Source organism: Carcharhinus amblyrhynchos, chromosome 6, assembly GCF_965287045.1.
Source record: "Carcharhinus amblyrhynchos chromosome 6, sCarAmb.v2.hapA, whole genome shotgun sequence".
Classification (NCBI taxonomy): domain Eukaryota; kingdom Metazoa; phylum Chordata; class Chondrichthyes; order Carcharhiniformes; family Carcharhinidae; genus Carcharhinus; species Carcharhinus amblyrhynchos.
This window is the reverse complement of record NC_137329.1, coordinates 84,284,001-84,310,198: the sequence shown is the minus strand read 5'-3', so window position 1 is coordinate 84,310,198 and position 26,198 is coordinate 84,284,001. Positions and strand designations below refer to the sequence as shown.

General features: G+C 40.0%; 2 protein-coding genes across 6 annotated transcripts in view; one reads left to right on the top strand and one right to left on the bottom strand.

Moving 5' to 3' along the window:
* The window catches only part of efcab6 (EF-hand calcium binding domain 6), a 94,292-nt gene extending 80,292 nt beyond the window's left edge, over positions 1-14,000 (top strand). The window contains exons 25-30 of the mRNA XM_080190828.1: positions 66-290; positions 4,678-4,893; positions 7,152-7,320; positions 10,567-10,751; positions 12,852-13,001; positions 13,643-14,000. Of these exons, the coding sequence (XP_080046954.1) occupies positions 66-290; positions 4,678-4,893; positions 7,152-7,320; positions 10,567-10,751; positions 12,852-13,001; positions 13,643-13,762 (1,065 nt within the window). The 3' untranslated portion in view covers positions 13,763-14,000. The remainder of the gene's footprint in view (positions 1-65; positions 291-4,677; positions 4,894-7,151; positions 7,321-10,566; positions 10,752-12,851; positions 13,002-13,642) is intronic.
* Positions 14,001-16,260: 2,260 nt separating this feature from the next.
* scube1 (signal peptide, CUB domain, EGF-like 1) overlaps positions 16,261-26,198 on the bottom strand; it is a 276,868-nt gene continuing 266,930 nt past the window's right edge. For all 5 annotated transcript variants that reach the window (XM_080190824.1, XM_080190822.1, XM_080190823.1 and 2 more), the window contains 4 exons: positions 24,521-24,718; positions 21,829-21,981; positions 18,197-18,276; positions 16,261-18,087 (listed from right to left, as the gene is read on the bottom strand). In XM_080190824.1, coding sequence (XP_080046950.1) covers positions 17,935-18,087; positions 18,197-18,276; positions 21,829-21,981; positions 24,521-24,718 — 584 coding nt within the window. In that variant the 3' untranslated portion in view covers positions 16,261-17,934. The remainder of the gene's footprint in view (positions 18,088-18,196; positions 18,277-21,828; positions 21,982-24,520; positions 24,719-26,198) is intronic.

The following is a 26,198-nucleotide window of genomic DNA, read 5'->3' as shown; positions in this document are numbered from 1 at the left end:
TTGTACTGTCTTGAGTAGATTATACAACTTACAGTCTCATCACTAAAAGTGATCTTGTGTTGCAGGCTGCCCAGTCACCAGAAGGACAAGATCAAACCACCAGAGCCAAGTCATCTCAGCAGTTAACAATGGATGAAATTATGTCTCATATCCGGGAGGTTGTCAACTCATGCCTCTACACCATTACTCAAGAGTTTGAAGAGGTTGATTACGCTAATATAAAAGTCATTTCTAAGAAGCATTTTAAGGAAATATTTTTCAAGCATTTCATGAGCCTCACAGATGAGCAGGTGTGTTCTCGTGAAACAGGAATTATATGTGTATGCAGTGTCTCCTCCTTTTACTTCAAAGCCTTTATTTTCTTGGGGAAAAAATGGATTAATGAGTAGTATAAATTATGCATTTTTAATCAGAATATAGGAGGATTTTCTTGCATGGTTTCAATTCAAATACCACAATATCTTGAATTAGACAACATTGAATGAAGATTTCGTGTTTTTTATATTTCTCTGTATACAGTTGAGAAAGACGATGCAAGATAGCCCTGTAGCACCACCATTAGATCAATTGTTTTCAGGCAAAGAGTAATAAATTTGAGTTCCGTTAAAGGTTAAAGCATCTGCTTTGATTGAGTAATCGTTAATGTGGAAATAAAGAATATTGTGAAAGGGTAGAAAGCATAGGAAAGGTCATTGCTCACCAGCAGAAATGACCGTACTGGCTGTCTTGATAGTTTGATGCTGAACTGATTTAATCCCCAGTCTGATCTAGCCAATCAGTGCAATAACAGTAGTCTCAAACTCTTGTATTCTTTATGGGGAATCAAATCAACCATGTAATCGTCCCTGATGGGAAGTACCCACAAGTGAACACTAGATGTGGACCAACACTCATCCTCAGGAAAAAATGAACAAAGGGGTGGAATTTTCCCATAATTCATCAGTGGCTGGAATTCTCCAGCTGATCACACCCATGGGATTTACCAGTCCCGCCAGTTTCCTGCTGGTTTGGGGTGATGTCAGTGAGAATTTCCATTAATAGCAGCAGGACGAGAGAATAAAAACAGAAAATGCTGGAAAATTTCAGCAGATCTAACAGCATCTGTGGGGAGAGAATTGACCCGAAATTTTGTGACTAGATGATCCTTCGTCCAACATCCGCAGTATTTTTCTTTTATCTAAGTGGAACTAGATAATCCCATCGCTAACAGACAACATGCCACCTCCAACTGGCGGGAACACTTGGCTGAGGGGCCAGTGAATCTCTCCCAGACTGTCAGGCTCTGACTGAAAAATGGTGCATATCTGACCAGGTGCACTGCTGAATTTTCAGACCAGACCTTGAGGCAATCTGACACAAAAACCAGCGGGTGTGGTTATTGTCGTTAATCTGGTGGAGAAGGGCTGAATAGAGCCAGGTGTGCTGACTTTACAGGTTCCCCAATCAGAAGTGATGCTAAACTTCCCTAGCACTACCCTTCACTACCAGGAATATATTAGGTGTTGTCCCCCCACCCCCTATTCTCACCATTATTGGAAACTCTTACCCCTCTCATGGCACAATTAAGAACAAAGAACAACACCGCACAGGAAACAGGCCCTTCGGCCTAACAAGCCCGCGCCGCCATTTTAACATTCAGTGAATGCCTCATCTACCTTCTTCTACCTATGACTTTTCTCTACGCCTGATTTGGGGAGGTCTAATTTAGGGACAATTTGTTAACACCAATCAGCCTAAAAGCACGTTTTTGGGGTGTGGGAGGAAACCAGAACACCAGGGGAAAACCCACGCAAGCAGGGGGAGAATGTGCGAACTCCCACAGACACTGACCCAAGTCGGAGATCGACCCAGGTTCATGTATCTGCACAGCAGACAGTGATAGTCACTGAGCTGTCGTGTTGTCCATCAGTTGGTCCAGTTTAGGTGTACACTAAAGACGTGAAGCACTAGGCAGCTCTCGAGGCAGCATCCAAGAGCAGCCCTCGCACGATCTACCGCGTGTAAGGAGAGGCTGAATAAACTAGGCTTGTACTCGTTAGAGTTTAGAAGAATGAGGGGAGATCTCATTGAGACGTATAAGATGATGAATGGGATGGATAGGATAGAGGTGGAAAGACTCTTCCCGCTCAAAAAAGACAGTAGGACTAGGGGGCACAGCCTCAAGATAAAGGAGGGGCGGTTCAGAACGGAGTTGAGGAGGAACTTCTTCACTCAAAGGGTGGTGAATCTCTGGAATTCTCTGCCCGTTGAAGTGGTGGAGGCTGCCTCGCTAAATATTTTTAAGAAGCGGGTTGATGGGTTTTTGATAAGAGAGGGGATTAAGGGTTATGGGGAGAGGGCGGGAAAGTGGAACTGAGCCACGACAGATCAGCCATGATCTTATTGAATGGCGGGGCAGGCTCGAAGGGCCAGATGGCCTACTCCTGCTCCTATTTCTTATGTTCTTATGTATGCTCCTTGTCGGTCATCAAGGTGGACCGAATCATCTGTGGATGTAAAAAAAAAGACATCAATAAACAGACACAAAATTATTAGTGTCTCTCCCTCTTCCCCTCCCCCACCCCACTCAACCATCCTGGCAGCATTGCTGTTGCTGCCCCCAGCTCCAGTCAATGCCCACCCCCCCTGTCACTGAAAGATCCCGTCAATGCTTGCTGTCCTCCTGACAGAAGGTTTCCCTACCTCAATGATTGCTCCTCTCATTACTGCCAAGTCCCCCCTCTTCAAAGGCCTCAGTGCTGTCCACCCACCACACCACATGAGAAGTCCCCTCCCCCGAACCCCTCTTCTGCCCCAATTGGGCTCTCCAGAGTACTCACCCTGGCCTGGTTCACAGTGCCAACCTGGCAATGTCCTCCTGTGCCAAGGGCAGTGCTCGAGCACGCTCCCCTCTTCGTGGGGGCAATCGTGACCTTGGCAACCCTGGCAGGATTCCCTGGACTGTTTCCCATCTTCATAAATCTGTTGTAAACTCGCCATGAATATTTAGTGAGGAGGGAATCATGTGGCACTTTAGTAATATGTAAATTAATTACATGTATTTAAATGAAGTTCTCACATTTGTGGGTGTGAACCTTGCTTCGTCACTGGCAAGAGGCAGGGAAAATCGAGAAACAAGATTTTTCTGTCAAGAATCTTATTTCCTGGCCCTCGCAAGTTTTGTGCCTTTGTCGCCATGCTCAGTGACGGTGAATGTGAGTGCAAAATCACCTCCAGGATAAATAGTCACCTGAAGAGTATGTGCCAGGATCAGTCACTTCTTGCAGAAAAGTTGCAAATGTGGGTCACATTGATGGATACTTTTGCAGAAATGTGTAAATCATCAGGCACTGTTGCTAAGTTTGCAGATAACACAAAGATCTGTAAAGGAACAGGTAGTATTGAGGAAGCAGGGGGACTGTAGAAGGACTTGAACAGGTTAGGAGAATGGACAAAGGAGTGGCAGATGGAATACAATGTGGAAAAGTGTGAGATTATGCACTTTGGAATGGAGGCATGGACTATTTCCTAAATGGGAAAACGCTTAGGAAATCAGAAACACAAAGGGAGTCATTGTTCAAGATTCTCTTAATGTTAACATGCAGTTTCAGTCAGCAGTTAGGAAGGCAAATGCGTTGTTGGCATTCATGTCGAGAGGGCTAGAATACAAGAGCAGGGATGTACTTCTGAGGCTGTGTGAGGCTCTGATCAGACCCCTTTGGAGTAGTGTGAGCAGTTTTAGACCCAATATCTAAGGAAGGATGTGCTGGCCTTGGAAAGGGTCCAGAGGAGGTTCACAAGAATGATCCCTGGAATGAAAAGCTTGTCGTATGAGGAACAGTTGAGGACTCTGGGTCTGTACTCATTGGAGCTTAGAAGGATGAGGGGGATCTTATTGAAACTTACAGGTTATTGCGAGGCCAGGATAGAGTGGATCTGGACAGGATGTTTCCACTAGTAGGAAAAACTAGAACCAGAGAGCACAACCTCAGACTAAAGGGATAATCCTTTAAAACAGAGATGAGGAGGAATTTCTTCAGCCAGAGCATCTTTTGAACTCTGCTGCAGAAGTCTGTGGAGATCAGGTCATTGAGTGTCTTTAAGATAGAGATAGATAGGTTCTTGACTGATAAGGGGATCAGGGATTATAGAGAAAAGGTAGGAGAATGGGGATGAGAAAAATATCAGCCGTTATTGAATAGCGGAGCAGACTCGATGGGCTAAGTAGCCTAATTCTGCTCCTATGTCTTATCGTCTTATGGTCTTTATCAGCATAGATATAATTGAAGTTTGAATACGTGTTGTAATGGTGAAATACTAACTGGTAGAAATCTGTCTTCAGAAATGTAAATGTCTAATATTGGGTTTCTAGTATTGGGTTTCAATAAATTGTGACCAGGAACTACCAACAGTTGATGTTTATTAGCAGCAACTGAGCAGCTCTTCCATGTTGTGTCTCTGCCCACGCTCCTTGAAAACTCCTGTGCTCCCAATACATGCCAGTTTTTGTACCTGCGTCATCTCGACATCTGTGTAAACACCCAGTCTACATCCAACATCAAGTAAACTTTTTGTAGTTTTGGGTTGGATTTTCACCGGTTTATCATTTTTAATTTCACACTTCTTACCTCCCGGTGTATTACATTTTATTGAAAAATAAGGTTTGAGTGTTGCATTTAAATTTCCATTTTCTTACAGTTTGAAAACCTATGGAATCATTTGCCAGTCAATGACTTTGGGAATCTAGACTACCACAAATTTCTGAAGCAATTTACTGGACAGCCGTTGGATGCGCAGTCGAAGGGCAGTCGAGCAACATCACCAGCGAAACAGTCACCAACTGGACCAATGAGTAGGTCTCCTTCTGAAACTGGACGTCCCAAAACTTCATCTTCTATCCACAGTGAAGGCAAGGTAATATCAAAAGCTATTTGTTTATTGTTCTGCTAAAGTCATTGGACCACAAATCTCATAATGGCACATCTTGCAGCGAACAGTGTTAACTGGGCTTTTTAACCTCTCCATTCATAAAGCATTACTTTTTCAGCACCAGTTGATCTCTTACAACTTAATGATGGTGAACACCATTGAAGCATCATTATTTTTCCAGCAATTTTTGGCTGGTTTTGTTTCTTTTAAATAGCTCATTTGTTCTTCATCTAGGTCTTTAGTTAACTATGTGGCGTTCTGTAATTTTCGTAATTGCAGTCTGCGTGCAATGCAGAAATATTTGATAAAAAGCTGGAAGACTAATTTCGAGAAAAGCTACATTGGAAATTTTGTAGATCAGTCATTGGACTAGAAAAGAATGTCAACTACTAACAAAACACTGATGGAAATCATTTGCAAGTGATGAACTTGCTTTATTAATCCAGCTCCAAATTAACTGGGGTGCTTATTTGTAATAAATTGACAGCCTTGCTCCAGAGGTAGAAGCTGAGGTCCAGGCTAAGGCGTGAACCCTGGCTCTTTCCACAGATGCTGCTTGGTACCCTGAGTGTTTCTGTTTTTATCTGCCAGTTTCTATGATTGGGTTACAATACACAGAGGGATCTCTTCAGAACCTACACCTGATGCTTGATAGTGTCACTGCCCAACAAAAGTGGTGGTAAGCAATTCTCTAGCCAAAAGAGCACCCACCCACCTTGAGCAGCCAGACTATGCAAGAATTATACATAGAAAAACATAAGCAAAAGCAAATTACTGCAGATGCTGGAATCTGAGACATAAACAGAAAATGCTGTAAAATCTCAACAGGTGACACCATCTGTGGCGAGAGAATATCTAATGTTTTGATACTGGATGACCCTCCATCAGAGCTGAAGACAAAGAAAATCAGACAGGATTTATATTGTAAGGGTGGGGTGGGGTGTTAATTGACAAAAATGTCATAGACAAAAAGACAAAGGGAATGTAAATGGTGATCAAGGCTGAGAAGCGTGCTAAAAGCGGCCTATTAAGAGATCAAAATGTGTAAATAGCAGGGTAAAGTAAACTGAGTTTCAAAGGATAACCTGAGACATGATAGTGGGGGTGGTGGGGGAACAAGAGGGAAAGTGAGATTTTTTAAAAAATCAATGGAAATGAAAATGAAAACAATAATTAAAAAATATTTTAAAATATATAAATAAATAAATAAGATGAAAAGAAATGAAATAAAATAGCTGGAATGGAGATGGAGGAGAGAATTCATGCTTTGAAGTTGTTGCATTCAGTGTTCAGTCTAGAAGGCTGTAAAGTACCTAACTGGAAGCTGAGATGCTGTTCCTCCAGTTTGTATTGGGCTTCACTGGAACATTGCATCAGGCCAAGGACGGACATGCGGACAGGAGAGCAGGGTGGTGTGTTGAAATGGCAAGCAACAGGGAGGACTGGGTCCTGCTTGTAGATGGACCAAAGGTGCTCTGCCAAGCGGCCACCCACTCCGATGTAGTGTAGACTGGATTAGGAGCAGTAAATGCAATAGATTAGACTAAAGGAGGTGTAAATGAATTGCTGCTTCACCTGAAAAGTGTGTTTGGGCCTTAGGATGGTGAAAAGGGAGGAGGCAAAGGGACAGGTGTTGCATCTTCTGCAGTTGTATGAGAAGGTGGGCAGTAGACAAGAAGTTGGGTGTGATGGAAAAATGGACCAGAGTTTTCCAAAGGGAACGGTCCCTGCGGAATGCTGACAGGGGAGTGAGGGGAAGATGAGTCGGTGGAAATGGCAGAGGATGATCCTTTGAATGCAGAGGCTGGGGGATTAAAAGTGAGAACAAGGGGGACCTTAGCAGATTCTGTGAGGGAGGGAAGGTGGTGAGAGTAGTGGCATAGGAGATAGTTTGGGCATGGTTGAGAATCCTGTCAACAAGAAACATGGGTATTTTGCCTACTACGTAATTGTGAAGAAAACTGAACTGAAAGGCACAAATTTAGAAATCAAAACATCAATCTTCCATTTTTAACGTCTGTCACTAATTTTCTTTTATTGAATTTTTTCTTGCATGCCTAATGCATGACTTGTTTTTTTGTCTATTACTACAGTAATCTGAACAAGCTTGTGAACCATTTTTCATATGTGTGTTTGTTCCCTAACCATGGTGTGGCCTAAAACCTTTTGGTGCAAGTTTTGTCACTGTGAAATGACAGGGTCTCCCCTTGCACCTCATTAACACTTTATTTTGCGTTTTGCAGCCAGCGGAGTTGCCACAACAACCAGCCTCGGTGACACCATCAACAAGCTGTGAGGCGATTGAACAAAAGCTGAAGAAGATTGTTTCCAAGCTCTGGAAGGAAATAGAGAAGGAATGCAAAGAGAAGGACACTGAAAAACAGGGTGAAATTGATGCCAAAGATTTTCAGGGTTTGTCATCTTTGCTACATAGCCTGTTGTTAATCACAATAATATTGCCTCATTCACAACAGTCACCTAAGACGTAACGGTCTTCTCCAGTGTGGGAATTAGTTTTGTGAAATCAGACTTTGCCCATTTACCTTTCAAACATGGGGCAGACATGGGTTGAGTTCTCGTTTGTAAGAGTTAAGAACAGACTGGTTGATCAGGTACCCCATCTTAATCATTTCTATTAGTCACTGAAATGTTGGAATCAAGGAAGAAACTCTTAGAAATGAAGGGGACATAATAAATATTTTGGATTCACCACTTTATTCAGCAATTCTCAAGTAACAGTTTCTTTAATTTTGAAGCTGAAATTCTCTGTAGTTTCTAGTTTAAATTATGGAAGAAGTTCAGCCTCTTGGAGCAAGCCGACTTGACACTATTTTAATCATTGGGTCACTATCTGTAGTATTTGCTAATCTTCATAAAGAGTTGATTGAAAAGTAAGACACTTTGTCAACTTCCTTTCTCCTTCTGCACCTGAGTGATCGGTTCCCAGCTCCTTCAGACTAACACAGAGTATTTTCTGAACTTTGGTGCTTCTCAATGTTTGCTGACAAAAGTCGACATAATGTTTAAATTTCCCGTGCTGCTACCAGGTGGTCTGAAAGTGCACCTTTTTAATGTTCTGCGACTTGCACCTTGTTATTTCCATCATCAAGCGATTCTGTGCAAACAAGAAAATAGATGAGAGTTGAACAGCGAAACTTGCGCAAATCTATCATCAAAGTTATACTGGATAATCAGAAGAAGCCCTTAAAAATTCCTAACTCTGAGTCTAATCATCATAACCACAGCTCACTGCTGTGTTCTGACAGTATGGACTAGTTTTGGAGTGATCAGTGATTGTAACATGAATTTTTTCAGTGTTACACTCAACATTCAGAGGGAATTAGCACCAGATAGGGCAGGGGAAAGAAAACAGTGGGGGAGGAGGTGATCTTACCAAAAAGAATTCTAAGTGATAAGAATGAAAATGAGAGAGAATTGTGCTGTTTATTTGGGTGAGTTAAAAATCAAATCTTATCTCAAGGTGAAGCAAGATATGTTTCCTGCCAGCAGGGGGAGGGAGAAGAGCCTGAGATCACCCAAAAGCTAGCAGATTGCAGTAGAGGGCACCATTGAACTCAGAGATCTGTCAGGTACCTTCACCAAACTACCACTGGCCTCTGCAGCCAGTTGCCCCGTCCCCCACTATCATGGGGCACTGTGGTCAATTTCTTTCCCCCCCACCCCCCAACACGACTCATTGACCCCCTTCCCCAGCATGGTCCTGCCGAACACCCTCTCTCCACTCCGCCAATCCCAGTTGCATCATGTGCAGCATCACCCTGTCCCTTTCAGGCCCCGCTCCCTCAAGCTGCACTGTCAGGTGCCCAGTGGGTACTGCCAGTATGTCAGACTGGCAGTGCCAGGATGCCCAGTAGGCAGTGCCAGAGTTCCAGGCTAGCATGCCAGATTGGCAGTGCCAGGCTGGCACTGCCCAAGGGCTACATCCCACGCCTACCCTCTCAGGGTGGCCTCAATGGCCTCCGATCATACTGGCAAAGCGATCACGAAAGGTCCCATTGATGGAGACCATATGTGTCCCTCACCGGTGAAGACCTTGACCGACAATGCTGCTAAGGCAAGTGAGCCCAAATGATTGCATCCCAGGGCTCACTCATTCTATTAAAATGAAATTCAAAATATATTTACATATCATAATCAGCCTTGCACCTGAAAAGAGCACGAGGCTGATCGTCATGGTTATCCAGTGCTGGTGTGAAATTGGTTGCGAACCTGATCTTTCGGCTCTCTTGTAATCTTACTGGCTCACCCCACCTATTGACTGGCATGACGAGAAGGTATTGTATTTGCTCAGAAGTAGATTTTCTCTAAGCCAACAAAACTGTACAGCTTTCTAAACTAAATATAGGCAATTACGTATTGGTCCACCTTTTAGTGAACCAAACCATACTCACATCAGTTTTGTTTGCAAAATTGGGGTAGTTAGGGATGGGCAATAAATGCTGGTCTTGTTGGTTTCACATACATCCCGAGAAAAAATCTTAAAAATGTGGCTTTACCAGAAATCTTTGTTTTAATACCTACATATCTTTGGCTAATGGATAGAAAATGTTAGATCTTTTTCATATGTTCACACACACATGACAACAGCCCGGATAGTGATTTCAGAGCGATATACATTCATGTCCACATCTGTGTGCAAAACCAGATGCTATCTCCTCCAGTGGTACTCTCTCCTCCAAGAGGTTGACTGCTGACTGGAATGTGCAATGGCAATCAATCCCCAGGGTAGAACCAGGAAAAAGTAGAAACTAGAAGTGATGCTAATGAATAACAGAACTGGGAGAGAGTTAAGACCAGCACTAGCATAATGTGAAGAGTGAGGATGGATATCATCAGCTTGAAATGAACCAGAGGGGAGGATATAGACTGGTAGCACAAATAAACGAGGAAAGAAGATGAATGGCTGCATGAATTCGGGGACAGGGAGAAGATGAGCATTAGGGGTGAAATAGTGCAATGGTTGGTGTTCGGCCAGTGGAGTGGAGAGGGTGACATACTCAAACTGATGTTTTAGTAACAGAGCTGAATTTTCTGGCCCTGCTGGCATGATCTTCCGGTCTTGCCGATGGCAGACACCCTGGCAGTGTCGCCGGCCAGCAATACCAAATGCTATTGATGTTGGCAGGACTAGAAGATCCTGCTGACAGCTAATGGCATGCTGTCTCTGCCGCAAGAAAACACACAGCAGAAAATTTCACCCAGAGAGTATGAACATGAATCCACAATATCTGCAATGTCTCTACAGGTTACATCATGATGACACCCTGCCCTTCACTGTAACTTCATACCATAGGCCTGACCTTCTGTTGTCAGATTTTCTGGGATATGTCAGCTAGTTAGAATTTTCTAGATTGGCATTATATTTATGGGACTGTATTTAAATTATTTACTCGATTGCATTTAGGATCTTTTTTGTGGTTAGAATCAATTAAACATTTCTGAATTTTCTTTACCCTGAAGCATATTAAACATTCTTGAATGTAGCCAGTATTGCATTCACATGACGTTTATGCTAATTTCATTCAACTTATTAACTCAGGAAGTTAAACTGACAGAAAAGTATGTTTGCACTCAGTATATATGTTTGTGAAATATGTAAGCTTTTGGCTGCTTCTCTTCAAAATTCTAACTTTTCAGATATAATGAAAAAGCTTTGCATAATAATAAAACCAGAAGAGTTCCAACAGCTGGCAAAGAAATATGACAGCAAGAATACCGGGCGTTTTTCATACAATGAATTTCTTCAGCGTCTTGTTCTGTCACTGAGGCCATTAGACATGAACTCACTGCAGAGAATGAAAATCCCACATCCAAAGATCCCAGTGCGTACAACGAACAATAAAACAAATTTCTAAATAATTATCTGTTTTATCTCTACGCTGGGAAAAGTCTACTTTTCTTTCTTGGTTGTTTTAAGGCTGGTTAGTTTTTTGAATCTGCTACAATACGATAAAAACAACGATTGGCTAAATTTTGGGGCCCTTGTTTTACCCAAATAAATGTAGAAGTTAATTTTTCTTAAGACTGGTATTCTGTGTCTCCCTTGCACCCACACATTTACTGAACATTTCTAACTGGCTCATTAGAAGAGGTGGATTGTTAGTGGAAACTGGGAGCAAATGGCTGAATGTTTCCTACCCAAAATTATAAAAAAATTACTGTATATTGATTATGCCTACATGAAGTAAGGAATGTCCATGAATACCAGAATTTTTCTTTAATTTAAACCAGAGATACCTATGTACTAACAGAGGAATGAGTCATGGAGTATTTTTGATTTGAACAAAAATATAAAGGAATGGTGTTTCGTTTATTTATTTTCTGGCTCTATTATTGTGATCATATGACCATTTTTTACATTGTCTTGATTCAGCTGATCATTTCTGATTCAAAAGATTGTGACCTTGAATCCCATATTAAGAGTCTGAGATGCAACCCAGCAGTTCATAGTTGGAAATAATATTCTACAGTCTAACATTAAACTGATGCCCCATGATTCTTTCACTGATAGAGCCAGAGCCATAGTCATTGTCATAGAGTGTAGAAAATGCCCTTTAGCCTATCGTGTCTGCACTGACAATATTTGCCACGAAAGGCGCACTAATCCCATTTTCCTGTTCTTATATCCTTGAATATGATGATATTTCAAGTGCTCAACCAAATATTTTTTAAAGATTGTAAGGCTTTCGGCAGTGCGTTCCAGATTCCCACAACTCTCTGTGAAAAAGTTTTTCTCAAATTCCCTTTGAATCTCCTGCCCCTTACCCTAAAACTATGTCCCCTTTTGATTGACCCCTCAGCCAACGAGTAGCTCGTCAGTCTACAATAAAAAGTGAGGTGCTAATCCTACATTTTCTATCTGGTCTTCTCTGGTGGCTGTGACCATCTAAATTATCTGTCCCTGTTCTTGGTGCCAACCATAACCAGGTCTGTGCCCAACTAACCAGTGAACCCTTCTAGCTTCTTAATATACTGATTGAATGATTTTTTTTTCACAGGAGTAAATGTGTCACATTCTGGTGGGCTGTATCTTACTGGAATACCTTTTCTAGCATTTTATACCAAAAGTACAGCTGACAAAACGTACACTGAGGCCAAAGAATAAAGCATGCACAAGGCTATAACAAATAATTTTGACATAATGATCAAGATGATATAAATCATCATTGATTGCAATGTGTTAAGAAAATGCTATAGAATAAAAATGTATATTGCTGCAATGGCACAGTGATGCAGTTCCATTTTTCAGCTTTTTGTTCCATTTATGCTGAGTAAAATCTTCTCATTGACCTTTTTTCATTACAAGTGCAGGACTGCACAAATTGTAACTGAGAAATGAAGTAGACTTTTGCCTGTGAAATAATTACTTTCTGCCCCTCTTTCACACTCCTTAGTCTTCTATCATAATTCTAGCCATTTTATTTCTTTTCCTCTTTCGTCTCAACTTTACCTTTGGATTTGGATGTTTTGACGTTGAGTGGGCAAGTGACCAGCTGCTAGGCTCTATTTAGCTAAGAGAGCTGATCACATTAGCAGCTTGTGAAGCAAGAGGAAAGTTGTTACCATTATGGAACTGCATGTTTTCTCCTCTGATGTGACCTAGCTATTTAGAACCGTAGAATCTTTACAGTGCAGAAAGAGGCCATTCAGGCCAACAAGTCTGCACCGATTCGCCAAACCAGCATCCCACCAAGGCTCTCCCTTCTGCCTTATTGCCATAACCCCCCCTGCTTTTAACATGACTGGTCCACCTAACTTACACATCTTTGGACACTAAAGGGCAACTTAGCATGGCCAATCCACCTAACTTGTAGATCTTTTTGCTCTATTCTCTATACCACCTTTTTCAAATAGTTTTATTCCTGTGGGGCCCTATCACAGAGGCTCATTTCAAATTGGTTAAAGGAGATTCTCTCTTTCAGATGGATCCTGGAACAGAACATGAGATATTTACTAACTTAATGATGCGGATCCAGCCATGTTTAATAAAATGTTGGAAGCTACTACGGCGGACTTTCAAAGCCTATGATGAGATTGGGAGTGGATACATCTCACTTTTTCAATTTAGACAGGTTTGTGTTCTGATTTTAAAAATAAGACTGGATTCTGTTGAGAATAGTGAGGCTGGAAGTTTATTTCAACAGAATAGTTGATTGTTTTGTTTTGACATTCCTGAATATAGGCTGATAATCTTGTTTTTTATCTTTCCATGACAGGTGTTTTTGTCATGGTGTTGTAGTATTGGAAAGACAAAACCAAAAATACAATAATTGCTTTATTCAAAACTTATTTTCCTGTTAATTTGTCTTTACTTTTCCATTCATCACTTCTCCATTTTCCAGGAAATGCTTGCAACTCTCTGCTTCTTTTTGCTCATGACATATACAAACAGCCAAATGTAGTTTCATAAAAGAAGGCCCAACAATGTTTTACCTTGGTAGATATAGCTCACTGTAAATGGGGTGATATACTTCCCAGTAAAACACAACCTGTCAGTTTCCTATTATTGTTTGTGATTACTATTTAGCAAATGAACTGAAACCTAATGTGCAGTAAGACTTAGTGGTGTTAATTTTAATAAAGATGCCTTAAAGTAGCTTAACATCTGAAAAATGGACAAAAGTATTTTCAGATGCTTTAATCTGTCAATTATTAATGTAGTTTCCATAGATGTTCAATCAGAGTTCTCAATTTTTTAACCTTTCTTGTGTAGGTCCTGCGGCAATATGGCATCAACATAACTGAGGAGGAATTTTACTACCTGTCTTCTTATTATGACAAGCAGCTACAAGGAATGATCTCATACAATGAGTTTCTGCGTGCTTTCCTCTGATAACTGTTTACACCCAGTTTTCTCTATTTTAAAATCTTGCATTTGCAGTGGTAACTGCTTTCTGATGCATTCGTAGACTGTCAACATTGTGGCTGATTGTGTCCATCCTGTACCATTCCAGTTTATATTGTATTTTCTCACTTTTCAAAGTTTGGAAATTATATTTTAAGAACTCCCACCTTTTTGTTTGTTGGACCCTGTGCTATTGACCAAAAATTAATCAGACATTCATGGGATAATTGACTGCATTGATTTAGTCAGCCATGTAAATGAGAATGTATTTATTAAAGATATAACTATCACACCAACACCCATGTATGTTAAGGTTATTTCTTGGGGAAATTTCCCAGTAACATTGCTATGATGCCAGTTGATGTTACCACTGGGTAGTCAGATCCCGGAGTGGACCCTGGCTCAATGGATCCTAACTATTTTTTGTTTGGAGACATGGATGAACGGAATCACAAGACTTTTAACAGAAGAATAAGACATTTATTTACCAGAAAATATTAACTATAATACGATGCTCTTTCACCCCAGCTATAAGTTTACAGATATCTAATATATAGATACAGAATTGTAAGGATAATTCAAGTTACAAAATCTGTCTTATACTCTAATGTTTTCAGTGGGTACACTCCATGTAAACCGATAGGTGAAATGTGGTTAGACACACCACATTTTGAAACCAAAGGACAGCTGTTTCCCAAAACAACTTCTGTGGATTTCTCATCAAATCCTCCCAAATGCTTGATACATTGTGAACCAGCTGAAACTCTGATTTCGATTTCAGGGTTTCCAAACTCCACTCTCAAAAAACACACTTGGAATCTTCCCCCAAACAAAGCTTTTTCTTGGATGCCTTTGCCAAGGAGCCACATTCAAGTTTTCAACCTCCTTTCAGTATTCCATCATGTTGGATTGCCACATGCATTCATGTTTCTGTGCTATCTCTCAAGTATCCAACCACGCTAACAGAATGCTACTGCTTTACAGACAGAATGAAAGTGTCAACAAATCTTTGATTTAATTCAAATTTTGGCTTCTCACCTAGTCAACTTTAAAACTGGTTTTTGCAACCGTCTCTTGAATTCAGATCACTTACCCTGCTTTTTACTTGAAAAACTTCTGAACAGGATTTTGTTCAACTTCTAGTTCTTTGTGCCTTTAACTAAACTGCCTTCCTGAGACATTCTTTTGTTCCCCACTCTTTTTTGGGAAATCACTCTCTGCAGTTGCCTTGTCTCCCGAACAGCTTCTTCTGGCACCAGCTTACAACTAACTCAAAAGTCTATCTGTTCCAGAGTGACCCCTGGTTGCTAAGCAACAGCCTGGTTTTTCTTTAAACCCTGCTTTTGCTTTTATGTCATATACTGTAATAAATCATTTGAAATCAGAACTTGCAGCAGCAAAAAATATTTCAAATCAGACCTTGATTGCTACAGAGGCGTTATGGTGGTCAGCAGGATAGAGAACTGGTCTCCTCACCTGGAGCTCTTCCACCAAAACATGAAGGCACTGGTCAGAAAATTGTGGCATACCTGGACCGATCCCTTCGTCCGCATCTTCTGTGTGACATTCTACCAATAAAAAATAAGGTGAAAAATGTCTTGAGCATTTAGATTACTATGTCCTCATCAATTTTTGTGTGCTTGCATACACTAACCATTTTGCCCACATCATCAATGATTCCTGTTAAGGTATGGTGGGGGAAATGGCTCTGCACAAATGCGTGGTGCCAAGCATGTTGCCGCTATGACGCCAAGATAGCATGCTGTGCTCCGTGACCAGCTCTTCATTTTCACACTTTAATGCCTTGACAGTGTACAGCTGTGAGGTACCTGATCAAGGGCCAACTGTGTGGGTGCATCCTGATAGATAGGTGGCAAGAGGACAAGTGGATGGGATAATAACCATGAAATTGTCCATCATTCATCCACTTAAGTCTTGGCAACAAACTACATAATATTTGTACCAGCTCATGGTAGAAAGACAATGCTATCTCCATGGCTGTGTCTTATGAATCCACCACGTATCTTTCATTGCTTCAGCACAGTACACTGAATAGACAGCAACAATTACATTTTTTCCCTAGAGAAAGGCAATGCATTCTGGGACCACATTTACAGAATTTCCACTCACCTGACAAGTCAATGATGTCTCCTCAAAGGCACAAGCTTCACCATGGACAACCAACCTCTCCAAAGTTCTTTCTGAAGGCCAACTTTTTACCTGCACCTAAGTCACTCAGCCCCACTGGGCTTGCCTCTAGCCCCTTACTACTTTTGGAACATCCACCCAGATCCCTAAAATAGCCTGCTAACCCCAGACCGAATGCTGTCGTTTGACATTTTTTGAAGTCGGGTTCATGGAGATGGAATTGCCCCAACACTGTCACTAGACACGTGGATTAAAATCTGGGCCTGGGTGTACATTCCGTCCACTGGTCCAGCAATTTTTAAGAAGAACACAATTTTTTTTAAAGTAATCTTTGTGGTTTATTATGAAGATGATTAAACAAACAAAAATCCTTTATATGCCTCCTTTAGAGGGCTAACAGAAAAGAAAACTAAATACAGAGCGACCAAGTAGTTAAAGTAAAATGAGTGGAGCTATAAGTTACATTTACAATGGTTTACAATGATAAAACTGGTAGTATTAACACAAATGTATGGATCCCTTACTGTAAGTCTATGACCAGAACCATTTATATAAAGTAACAAAATCTTATTGCAGTTTATACAATTGTATTTTAACTTTTTTTTCTATCTACCGTAGTAAATATTAACTTAATTTCATATGGAAAACATTGCCAACATTTGTACATAATTTACATATTGGTAATAATGCTTATAAAGCAGCATCTACATTTTTTTTAGCTTAGGTAAAGTATCGATCAGACCCAGTAACCTAAGAATGGGAGAAAAAAAAAAGAATCTGTAAAATACTTCCAGTTCTGTACAGACAATGAAACTTCAGATTAACAGGAACACCTGCCTATTCCAGTTACTATATCAGCCAGTAGCTTTGCTACTGTTACAGCACTAAATCAGTAGCATAAATACACAAGAGAATGCATTGCTTTTTTTTAAGAAAAAGAAACAGTGTGTATCCAATTATCACCACCTCTTCATCTATTCCGCTAAAAACAACCAATATGGCTGTACCAAAAAGAGCTGAGAATGTCTACACTGATTTCCTTTACGAGGGGGAAAGATTACCGATCATTTAAGCGCAACATTCTTCTGTTATCAGAAAATATATGGGGAATCATTTTTCTTCCTCCTCCACCCAAGAAATGATAAAAAGTAAACATTAAAATTCTGTGTCAATTTTGGAAAATGTTCTTTTCTTTTAAAGAAAAACTTTATATATATATTATATGTATACAATATATATATAATATATATATATGAAGAATAAAGTTTGTGTACCTGCATCAGAGGCAAGAAAGATTATATATTCTCTTCTCTGATCATGCAGTACAGGAAATTAGAATAGTTGTTCCGATTCTGATTCATCTCTGAAGAACAGTTACGAGTTTATACAATTGAAAGAGTATTTTTTAGGTAAGACATAGACCTAAGAAGAATACAATTTAGATCTTTTTTTCTAAATTGTTCCAAATACAAAGTTCAAGTGCAATTAAAATTCCAAATATTAGTTACATCTTTTTTATTTATTTCTATTGCATCATTTTGATACTTTTGCAGGTAGTTGCCAATTTTTGCTATTTTCCAACATACTGATAGAATATTTTTGTTCTACGGGATCTAACCTTCTTTCCTGTAGAAGAGATTGAAAATGAAAATTTTTCTAATAGCGATCATTTTCTGTTAGAATCAACTGTTCTTTGAACATATAACAAAAGACAGAAAGCATTCACGGCGCACAGATTCATAGCCAAGGCTGAATGCTCGCATGGCTTCCTAAATTCTTTCTGCTTCCAGAGGAATATTATCGACTGTGAGCAGGATAACTGCTTGTACAACATTATATCATTTTAGAATAGGTTCTTCACCAAGGAAGAATGGAAAAAATATTTAAAGTAAAAATCGAAGACTATTAAACAGAACTTTTGAGGAGAAAGTGTGACACCAGTGTTGAAGGAAGGGTTGCCTCTTTATTCAGAATACAATAGAACAACATGTTAAACATCTCCAGCAGCAAAATTATTTATACGGCCTCAAGAATCTGGACACTTTAGACCGCAGCAACTTTATAAATGATCTGGGAAACATTTCTTTTGATTCTTGTGCTGTATACTTGAAGTAATTTTGAGGGTGAGCCAATACATCAAAGAGTGCTTTAATCAATTTCTTGTCCTATATTGAAAAAAGACACAATTAAGAAAAACATTTCTTGTTAGAATTGGTAACTTAAATTTCCACAGTACTCTTCTAGAACAATTCTTCTTCTTAACAGCAAGCTTACTTTAAGAATTTCTTGGTGATTCTCCGAAGCATACAAACGCCCATCTCTGACAATGTCTTCTATTAATTGCTGGTAGTCCTCTAGTCAAAGAAGAAAAAAAGTAATTAAATAGCAACACCTACTTCACGTGTGACACTAATAAGTAAATAATTTGGGTGAATGTTTTTCACTACATTTTTGCAAACATAGATAATTTAAAAATACATTTTTCTAATTTTTAAAAGAACCATAACATTGCATTGGTAATATCTTTAATTCACAGGCTTATATTCAACATTGCTTTGTAGGATCATATTGGTCTGCATGGCTTAGCAAGATATCAGATAAACTCCACTAGCCTTCATTCTCTGCCCATCACAAGTTAGACAATAACAATCTTATGGGAGGTATAAACTGCTCTGAAGGTTAAAATAATCACAGTAGGCACTAGTCATGTGAACATAGTTACCTTCTAGCTTGTTTGGTTTTTCATTCATACATGTGACATGGGCATCCCTGCCAGCATTTGCTGCTCATCCCTGACTGAACTGAGGGACTGGCTAAACCATTTCAGAAGGCATTTAAGAGTCAACCACATTGTTGTGCATCTGGAGTTACATGTAGGCCATTAAGTAAGGCAGATATCCTTCCCAAAAGGCCATTAGCAAACCCAGATGAGTTTTTATGACAATTGGTTCATGGTCATCATGAGGCTTTTAATTCCAGATTTTTGTTGAATACAAATTTCACTATCTGCCAAAGTGCAATTCAAATCCAGATTCCCAGACCATTGCCCTGGATCTTGGGTAACAGGTCCAGCAACAATATCACTGCTCCACTGCCTCCTCTATCAAGCTATGGGTGGAATTCTCCCATGCCTCTGTTGGGAGGTTCAGTGGTGGGCAGGGAGAATTCAATAGCAGGTCCAGAAATTGGTTTTATTGTGGTGTGAATTTCCTGCAGTATACTTCCCTGGTGTTTGTCCTGGCAGATCAGAAAACCCACTAGAGATTGGCATGAAACTGATTGGGTTCCCACTAACGCTGATGAAGGCCTGACTAAGATCTTCTATTAATGCCCAATTCTCTGCTACATCAGCAGGAAAACACACTGGCGCAAAACACATCTGGAACAACATGGCATGCAAACTGTGGGACTTACCTGAATTGACTTACCTGGGGCTGCCAGCAATCCTGAATCCTGGCACACCACAGCAGTAGGTGAGGAAACATCTACGGGCGGATCTTCCAGATTCAGAGTCATTGAGGAGGTTCATCTTCCAACTTCAGAATGTTCCTGGAGTTCTAATTGCTTTCTCAAAAAGCCTGTTCCAGTGTCAGAGTGCTCCCAGACATTCATCTTTATTTTCAGAAACTCTATTTTCTTTCTTCAATAGTGAGTCAGTGATGTTGGACTCATTTTCAATATGATGCCCAGATCAATGGCAGACTACGCGCCGTAAGAATTCTCAACACCAAGTTAAAGTTCAACAGGTTTGTTTGGTAGCAAAAGCCACTAGCTTTTGGAGTGCTGCTCCTTCATCAGGAGTGCTCCAAAAGCTAGTAGCTTTTGCTACCAAATAAACCTGTTGGACTTTAACCTGGTGTTGTGAGACTTCTTACTGTGTTTACCCCAGTCCAACGCCGGCATCTCCACATCATGATTACGTGCCACAGGTCTACCTCGTCATGAAATATGGCATAAAACACCTGATTGCATAACTATTGGGCAGGATTTTGTGGCCTCGCTCAACCAAAGACCAGAAAATCCTAACCAAGGGCAACTGACATTTCTATTGTCTGTCCCTTGCCCTCTCCAATTTCGTGTCAGGTGGGGCGATAGAATTCCTGTGATGGTGTGATTTTTCTGCCAGTTTCCACAGTGGGTAACACTCCACATTCCTGTCCCCACCATGGGATTTAGCACCTGATGGGAAAACACCACCCTTCTTGTATTTAATACTATTAAAACTGGGCAACTCTTTGTATGTCATTAACTGCTTTCAGTTCTCAGCCTATGTCAAATATTCAAGCGTTTTAGAATTGCTAAAATCTGATATCAATTCAGTTCATTCATGGGAATTTCCTGACAGTTCTCTACTACAATAGCTCTGTCATTCTAAGCAGTTCCATGCTCCATCTAAAGGCAAGGACATACCTTGGGAATTTAAAACTTCTAAGTATTTTCCTTTCTGAGCATGTACTAACACCTGTCTCCAAGCACCAATCACTACTGATTATAGAAAATATCAGAAGTGCCTTTCCATCTCATTTTTTTGAGCGCTCAACCTCAAAAAATGACTGCATTGAATTTCTAGTTAGCAATGCCAGAAACAAGGATTGAACTTAATTGTAGTTTTTAAAAGAAACAAAAGGCATTTCAATTCCCTGCAATCTCTGATGCTCGTTTTTCTTTCCTCCTTTATATGTCTGTTTGCCTTTTTCACTTTCTGTTGCAGGCACATGAGAAAGAGACGAGGCTGAAGTCCTCTACTCTATCCCAGCTCCCTGCTTCATAACCAAAATGAAAACAGCACCTCACGATACAACATTTTTTTAATAGTATATACCAATCGGAATACTAGTGCCCATTAGCCATCATATTATTTATTTGCTATAAATATATTTCACTGTTGGGAGCAGGTTAGAGACTGACACAATCATTTTAACTTATAGCCAGCAGACAGAGTATCACTTATCCCATTATCCTGGGCTGGATTTCAAAGCAGGTAGCAATGTGTCTAACTCCCAGCACAACTCATTCCCCTCATGCTGCCAATTTTTGACACAGAGCTAGATTTTGTTCTCCAATTGGTGGTTTACTGTCAGGTAGGACTACAGCCCACACATAACCACATTGCTAAACTGCTGGTAAGTTCACCTAGGACAGATTGTGGCTTTGGATCAGATATACCACCACTGTGAGGGAGGGGTGGTCAAAGGGACCTAAGTTTTTTGACAGAGAGGGAGGGAGACAGAAGGAGCATTAGCCTCAGAGATTCAGCAACTATAAGGATCCCCACATTTCTGGTTATAGCTGTGGAATACTTTTAACAGTAGTAAAGGCCAGAAAGGCAAAACTGTTGGAGATTAGGGGCATTTACAGTGAGAAAGGTGGTGAGACAGCCAGTGTACAAGACCAAAAATTGCCACAAAGTCTAGGAAGAGCTTCTGTGGTAAGTCAAAACACTTTTGCCAATACATATTCCCCACTGATAGCATCTTCTCTCATCTTACTTCTAATCCTCTTTCTCAGCAGTACCTGAATGTTAGGAATCTCAAGGCTAAGGCTCTGGGGATTTGGATTCAAATCCCACCATGACAGCTAGTGAAATTTGGATTCAATTAATAACAAAGTCTGGAATAGAAGGCTAATCTCAGTAATGGTGACCACAAAACTTTCATTGATTGTTGTAAAAACCCATCTGATTCACTAATGTCCTTTAAGGAAGGAAATCTGCCATCCTTACTTACTCTGACTTACATGTGATTTCGGGTTCATAGCAATGTGGTTGACTTTTACCTGCTGTCTGAAATGTCCTTGCTAGCTACTCAGTTTAAAGGAGTTAGGGTTGAGGATGGAAATGGTGGCCTTAACAGCAATGTACACATCTCATTAAAGAATTTTTAAAAAGTAGACCCATGTTTCCTTACCATCATATGTTACATATGGAACTTGAAATCCTTTGGCACTGTTTCCCTCATTAGCTTTGAACTGAATCCATAGTTTCCGAGATCTTGAGGTAAAAGCTATTGGTCGCTCATAGGTCTGGCATGTTTCATATGTTGTGATAGATGTTGGTGATGCTGCAAATTACATAGTGAACGATATAGTATAAAATTCAAGCTTCCTAAAACCATTATTATTTTCAGTGCATATATTTATTTTCTTTCAAGCATATCATAACTTTGAGTGTCAGAATTCCACTTGGCAGGCATGCACTAAGGAGACAAATCATTAAATTATGCACTTCCAGTTGGTGATTGTCTATCAATTGAAATTATTCCATATCCATACTAATCTTTGTAAACTAATATAGTCTAAACCACAGAAATCTTTGAAGGGGCAGTAAATGTTCAACCATAATTGGAAATCTAAGACTGGAAATTGTGGTCAGTAAAATTCACTTATGAGTATTTAGCTATTTTTACACATTCATGTTTTGATTCATTTAAAATAAGGTAATACACAGGGATGGACAAGTGAATTGAGCTTTCATAGGTGAACTTTGCTGATCAGAATTGATACCATGAATATATGCTGGGTTATGGAAAGGATGAAATTAAGAAAACATTTTCTCATTTAAAGTTTGTCTTATCTTGTCTTAATGTTTTGGAAAAAATTATTTTTCTGCAATAAATCTGACTTTACAAGCTTTGTCAATATTTGTGATATTGCCTTCTGTGTTTGAAATCACACAAGGAATTTTAAACTTGTGATTAACATTTAAAATTTTTACTTTGGTAACAGAGTAGGGATGCAAGATGTTAACAACGGTAATGCATACAACCAGAACCATGCCTACCAATTAGTCACCTAAATTAAACAACGTTAGGTGTAAAAGACTTCTGATATAAATTATAGTCTAGCTTTATTTATACTGAAGAGTAAGGTTAGAACCTTCTGGCAACTTAAATGTTTTGAAATTCAAAACTTGTACAGTATTGAAGATGGTAAACATGATGCTAAGTTGAAGATATAATGGATGTTGTAGATCAGAGGATAGCAACGAGTAGAATATTGAGTAGAAACAGAAAATACTGGAAATAACGACCAGGTCAGAGATCCTCTATGGAGAAAGAAACAGGCTAAATGATCAGAATTTTATGGTTCCTCCTGCCTGATGGAGTATTGTGTTCCACTGATGACGTCATGGCAGGGTCGTAGCATCCTGGCCCATGTTTCAGATTAATGATCGTTCATCAGAACAGCTTTGTTTCTGTCTCCACAGATGCTACCTGATCTGCTGAATATTTCTAGTGCTTTCTGTATTCATTTCCAAAAAATATTTATCACTCATAGACATTTTTGTATTGCTTTTGGAGAAGAATATTGATGTTGATGCAAGAGTACAGGTGTTCTGACAATAATGGCAAACATCAGTTAAATTTATTTCAGGGTATGCACCTATCCTGAAAAACAGGCTCTACATGTGGTGGGAATTATAAACTGTTCACAATTATAAACTGTTCACAATTGTAAGCTGTTCACAATTGTAAGCTGTTCACAGTAATATTCGGAGGGAAAACTCTCAATTTATTTCTTTTTCACTATTAAGATGATGAATTGCTTTTCATTTCTTCACTGGCTTGCAACAATTTTAGTGGAAGAAAGGAAAATGGACACTAAAGAAATGAAGAATACACCAACACAAATTGGTGCAGAAACTGGGAATGAAAAGAACAAAGCCAAGGCAAACAGAAGGAAGCCAGAATGTGAAAGGAGAGGGATAACAAAGTGAATTGCTTTGGCCAACATATGTATCAAAATATCCATAAATAACACAATGTAGGGGTACCAGATCAGAAACCCCAAGGTATATTGTGAAGCCAGACAAGACCCCAATGATTTTCTATTTTGGCATTAGTGTGAGGAAAGGATGTTTCACTCTAGGTGCGATTCTACTGACAAACTGGAAAGCTTTTATCAAAACAAACTTTATTTAATAACACAATTTAACTATAACAAATGAATTAGCTTAATTTTTAACAATTGAACAATACTTAAACATGACAAGATGCAAGTCTTAAAGCTAACTTATCACTATGAGTTCCAATTCAAGCAATATTCTTCTTATAGACTTAAATTCCCTCTTTAAAATTAGTTAGCAAAACACAGGCATACTTGCAGCCCTAGCACTCTCGGACAGGTCTTTCCAAAGACAAAGTGAAAGAGAGATGCTGCTTTTCTCTGGCAGTCCAAGCAGCAACTCCCCTTGTTTTTAAAATGAAACTGAAAACAATATTTCTTTCCTGTAAGCTTAGCTCCTCTCATTTAGCATATGACGCTATCCCTGTCAATCAACTTAATCAAAATGTCAGATCTCTGGTACACTCTCCCTCTCACACATGCCCTCTTTCGTACACATACTCTCCAAGTAAACATAAATGCATTAGCTCTGCTGAAACAAACACGCCACATCTAAAATGAATACTTATCTTTTGCTCCCAGCTACCACTTTAAAGGTTTCCCTAAACAAATCAATTCCTGCAGCAAAACAGCACTTTACAAGAAATTTGATATAATATAGTTTTAAAGGCACAGTATCACCACAATAAGTGTTACAACATAGAGTAATATACAACTGGATACAAAATTTTAAGAACAACAAATGTGATTACTTACAACTCTTTCTCATCACTAAAACATCTCCACATTCATCTTCCATCGGTAAGAAAATTTCTGGTACTACAATGAGGATTCTTCTCTTTGGTGGTGGATTTATATTCCAGATACACTCCACATTAGAAGGATAGTCTCCAGGATAATTGGGAGATTCAATGAATCCTGTATAATCTCCAAGATCGCCACCACACTGCTGATCTTTATATAAGTATTAAAAAACAATAAATTAACTATTTATTTTCCTATGTAAAATAAAGTCAGTGAATGAAATAATGAGTGTCAAACAGTTGAGTAGAACTTTAGTCACTTTTTGAAAATTGTTAGGAGTCAACCAACTTACCCAATCACACCCAACAACATCCTCCCACCTCTCTCACGGCACCTTCCCATGCAAACACAGCAGATGCAATTTGATTGGAAAACCCTCAACAATAAGTTAAGATCAATTTATTTTTTCTTTGACTAATATAAGCCACACTCTGCACCCTCATGATTTATCAATGGCAAAGTATATTTTACCACACTAACAAAAACATGTTTCCTGAAAATATAAGCTAATTTATATTCACATCTTCCCTTCTGACTGTCCATGGTTCCAAACATAAGAACATAAGAAATAGGAGCAGGAGTAGGCCATCTAGCCCTTCGAGCCTGCCCCGCCATTCAATAAGATCATGGCTGATCTGTCGTGGCTCAGTTCCACATTCCTGCCCTCTCCCCGTAACCCTTAATCCCCTTGCTTATCAAAAACCCATCAACCCGCGTCTTAAAAATATTTAGCGAGGCAGCCTCCACCACTTCAACGGGCAGAGAATTCCAGAGATTCACCACCCTTTGAGTGAAGAAGTTCCTCCTCAACTCCATTCTAAACCGCCCCTCCTTTATCTTGAGGCTGTGCCCCCTAGTCCTACTGTCCTTTCTGAGCGGGAAGAGTCTCTCCACCTCTATCCTATCCATCCCTTTCATCATCTTATACGTCTCAATGAGATCTCCCCTCATTCTTCTAAACTCTAACGAGTACAAGCCTAGTTTATTCAGCCTCTCCTCATAGCTCAACCCCCTCAACTCCGGTATCAGCCTAGTAAACCTCCTCTGCAATCCCTCCAATGCCAAAATATCCTTGCGTAAGTACGGCAACCAAAACTGCACACAGTACTCCAGCTGCAGCCTCACCAATGCCCTATACAGCCGCAGCAAGACCTCCCTACTTTTATATTCAATCCCCCTCGCTATGAAGGCCAGCATCCCATTAGCCTTCCTGACCACCTGCTGCACCTGCAGGCTGGGTTTTTGCGACTCATGCACAAGGACCCCAAGGTCCCTCTGCACCGTCGCCTGCTGCAGTTTTTCGCCACGTAAGTAATAGTCCTTCTTACCATTATTCGTACCAAAGTGGACCACCTCGCACTTGCCAACACTAAATTCCATTTGCCAGTTCCTGGCCCATTCGCCCAGCCTATCTAGATCCTTCTGTAGACTCTCCACACCCTCCGCGCAATTTGCCATTCCACCAATCTTGGTGTCATCAGCAAATTTCAACACCATACACTCGGTTCCCTCCTCCAGATCATCTATATAAATGGTAAATAGCTGAGGCCCCAGCACCGACCCCTGGGGCACTCCACTAGTCACCAACCGCCAATCCGAATAGCACCCATTAACCCCCACTCTCTGCCTC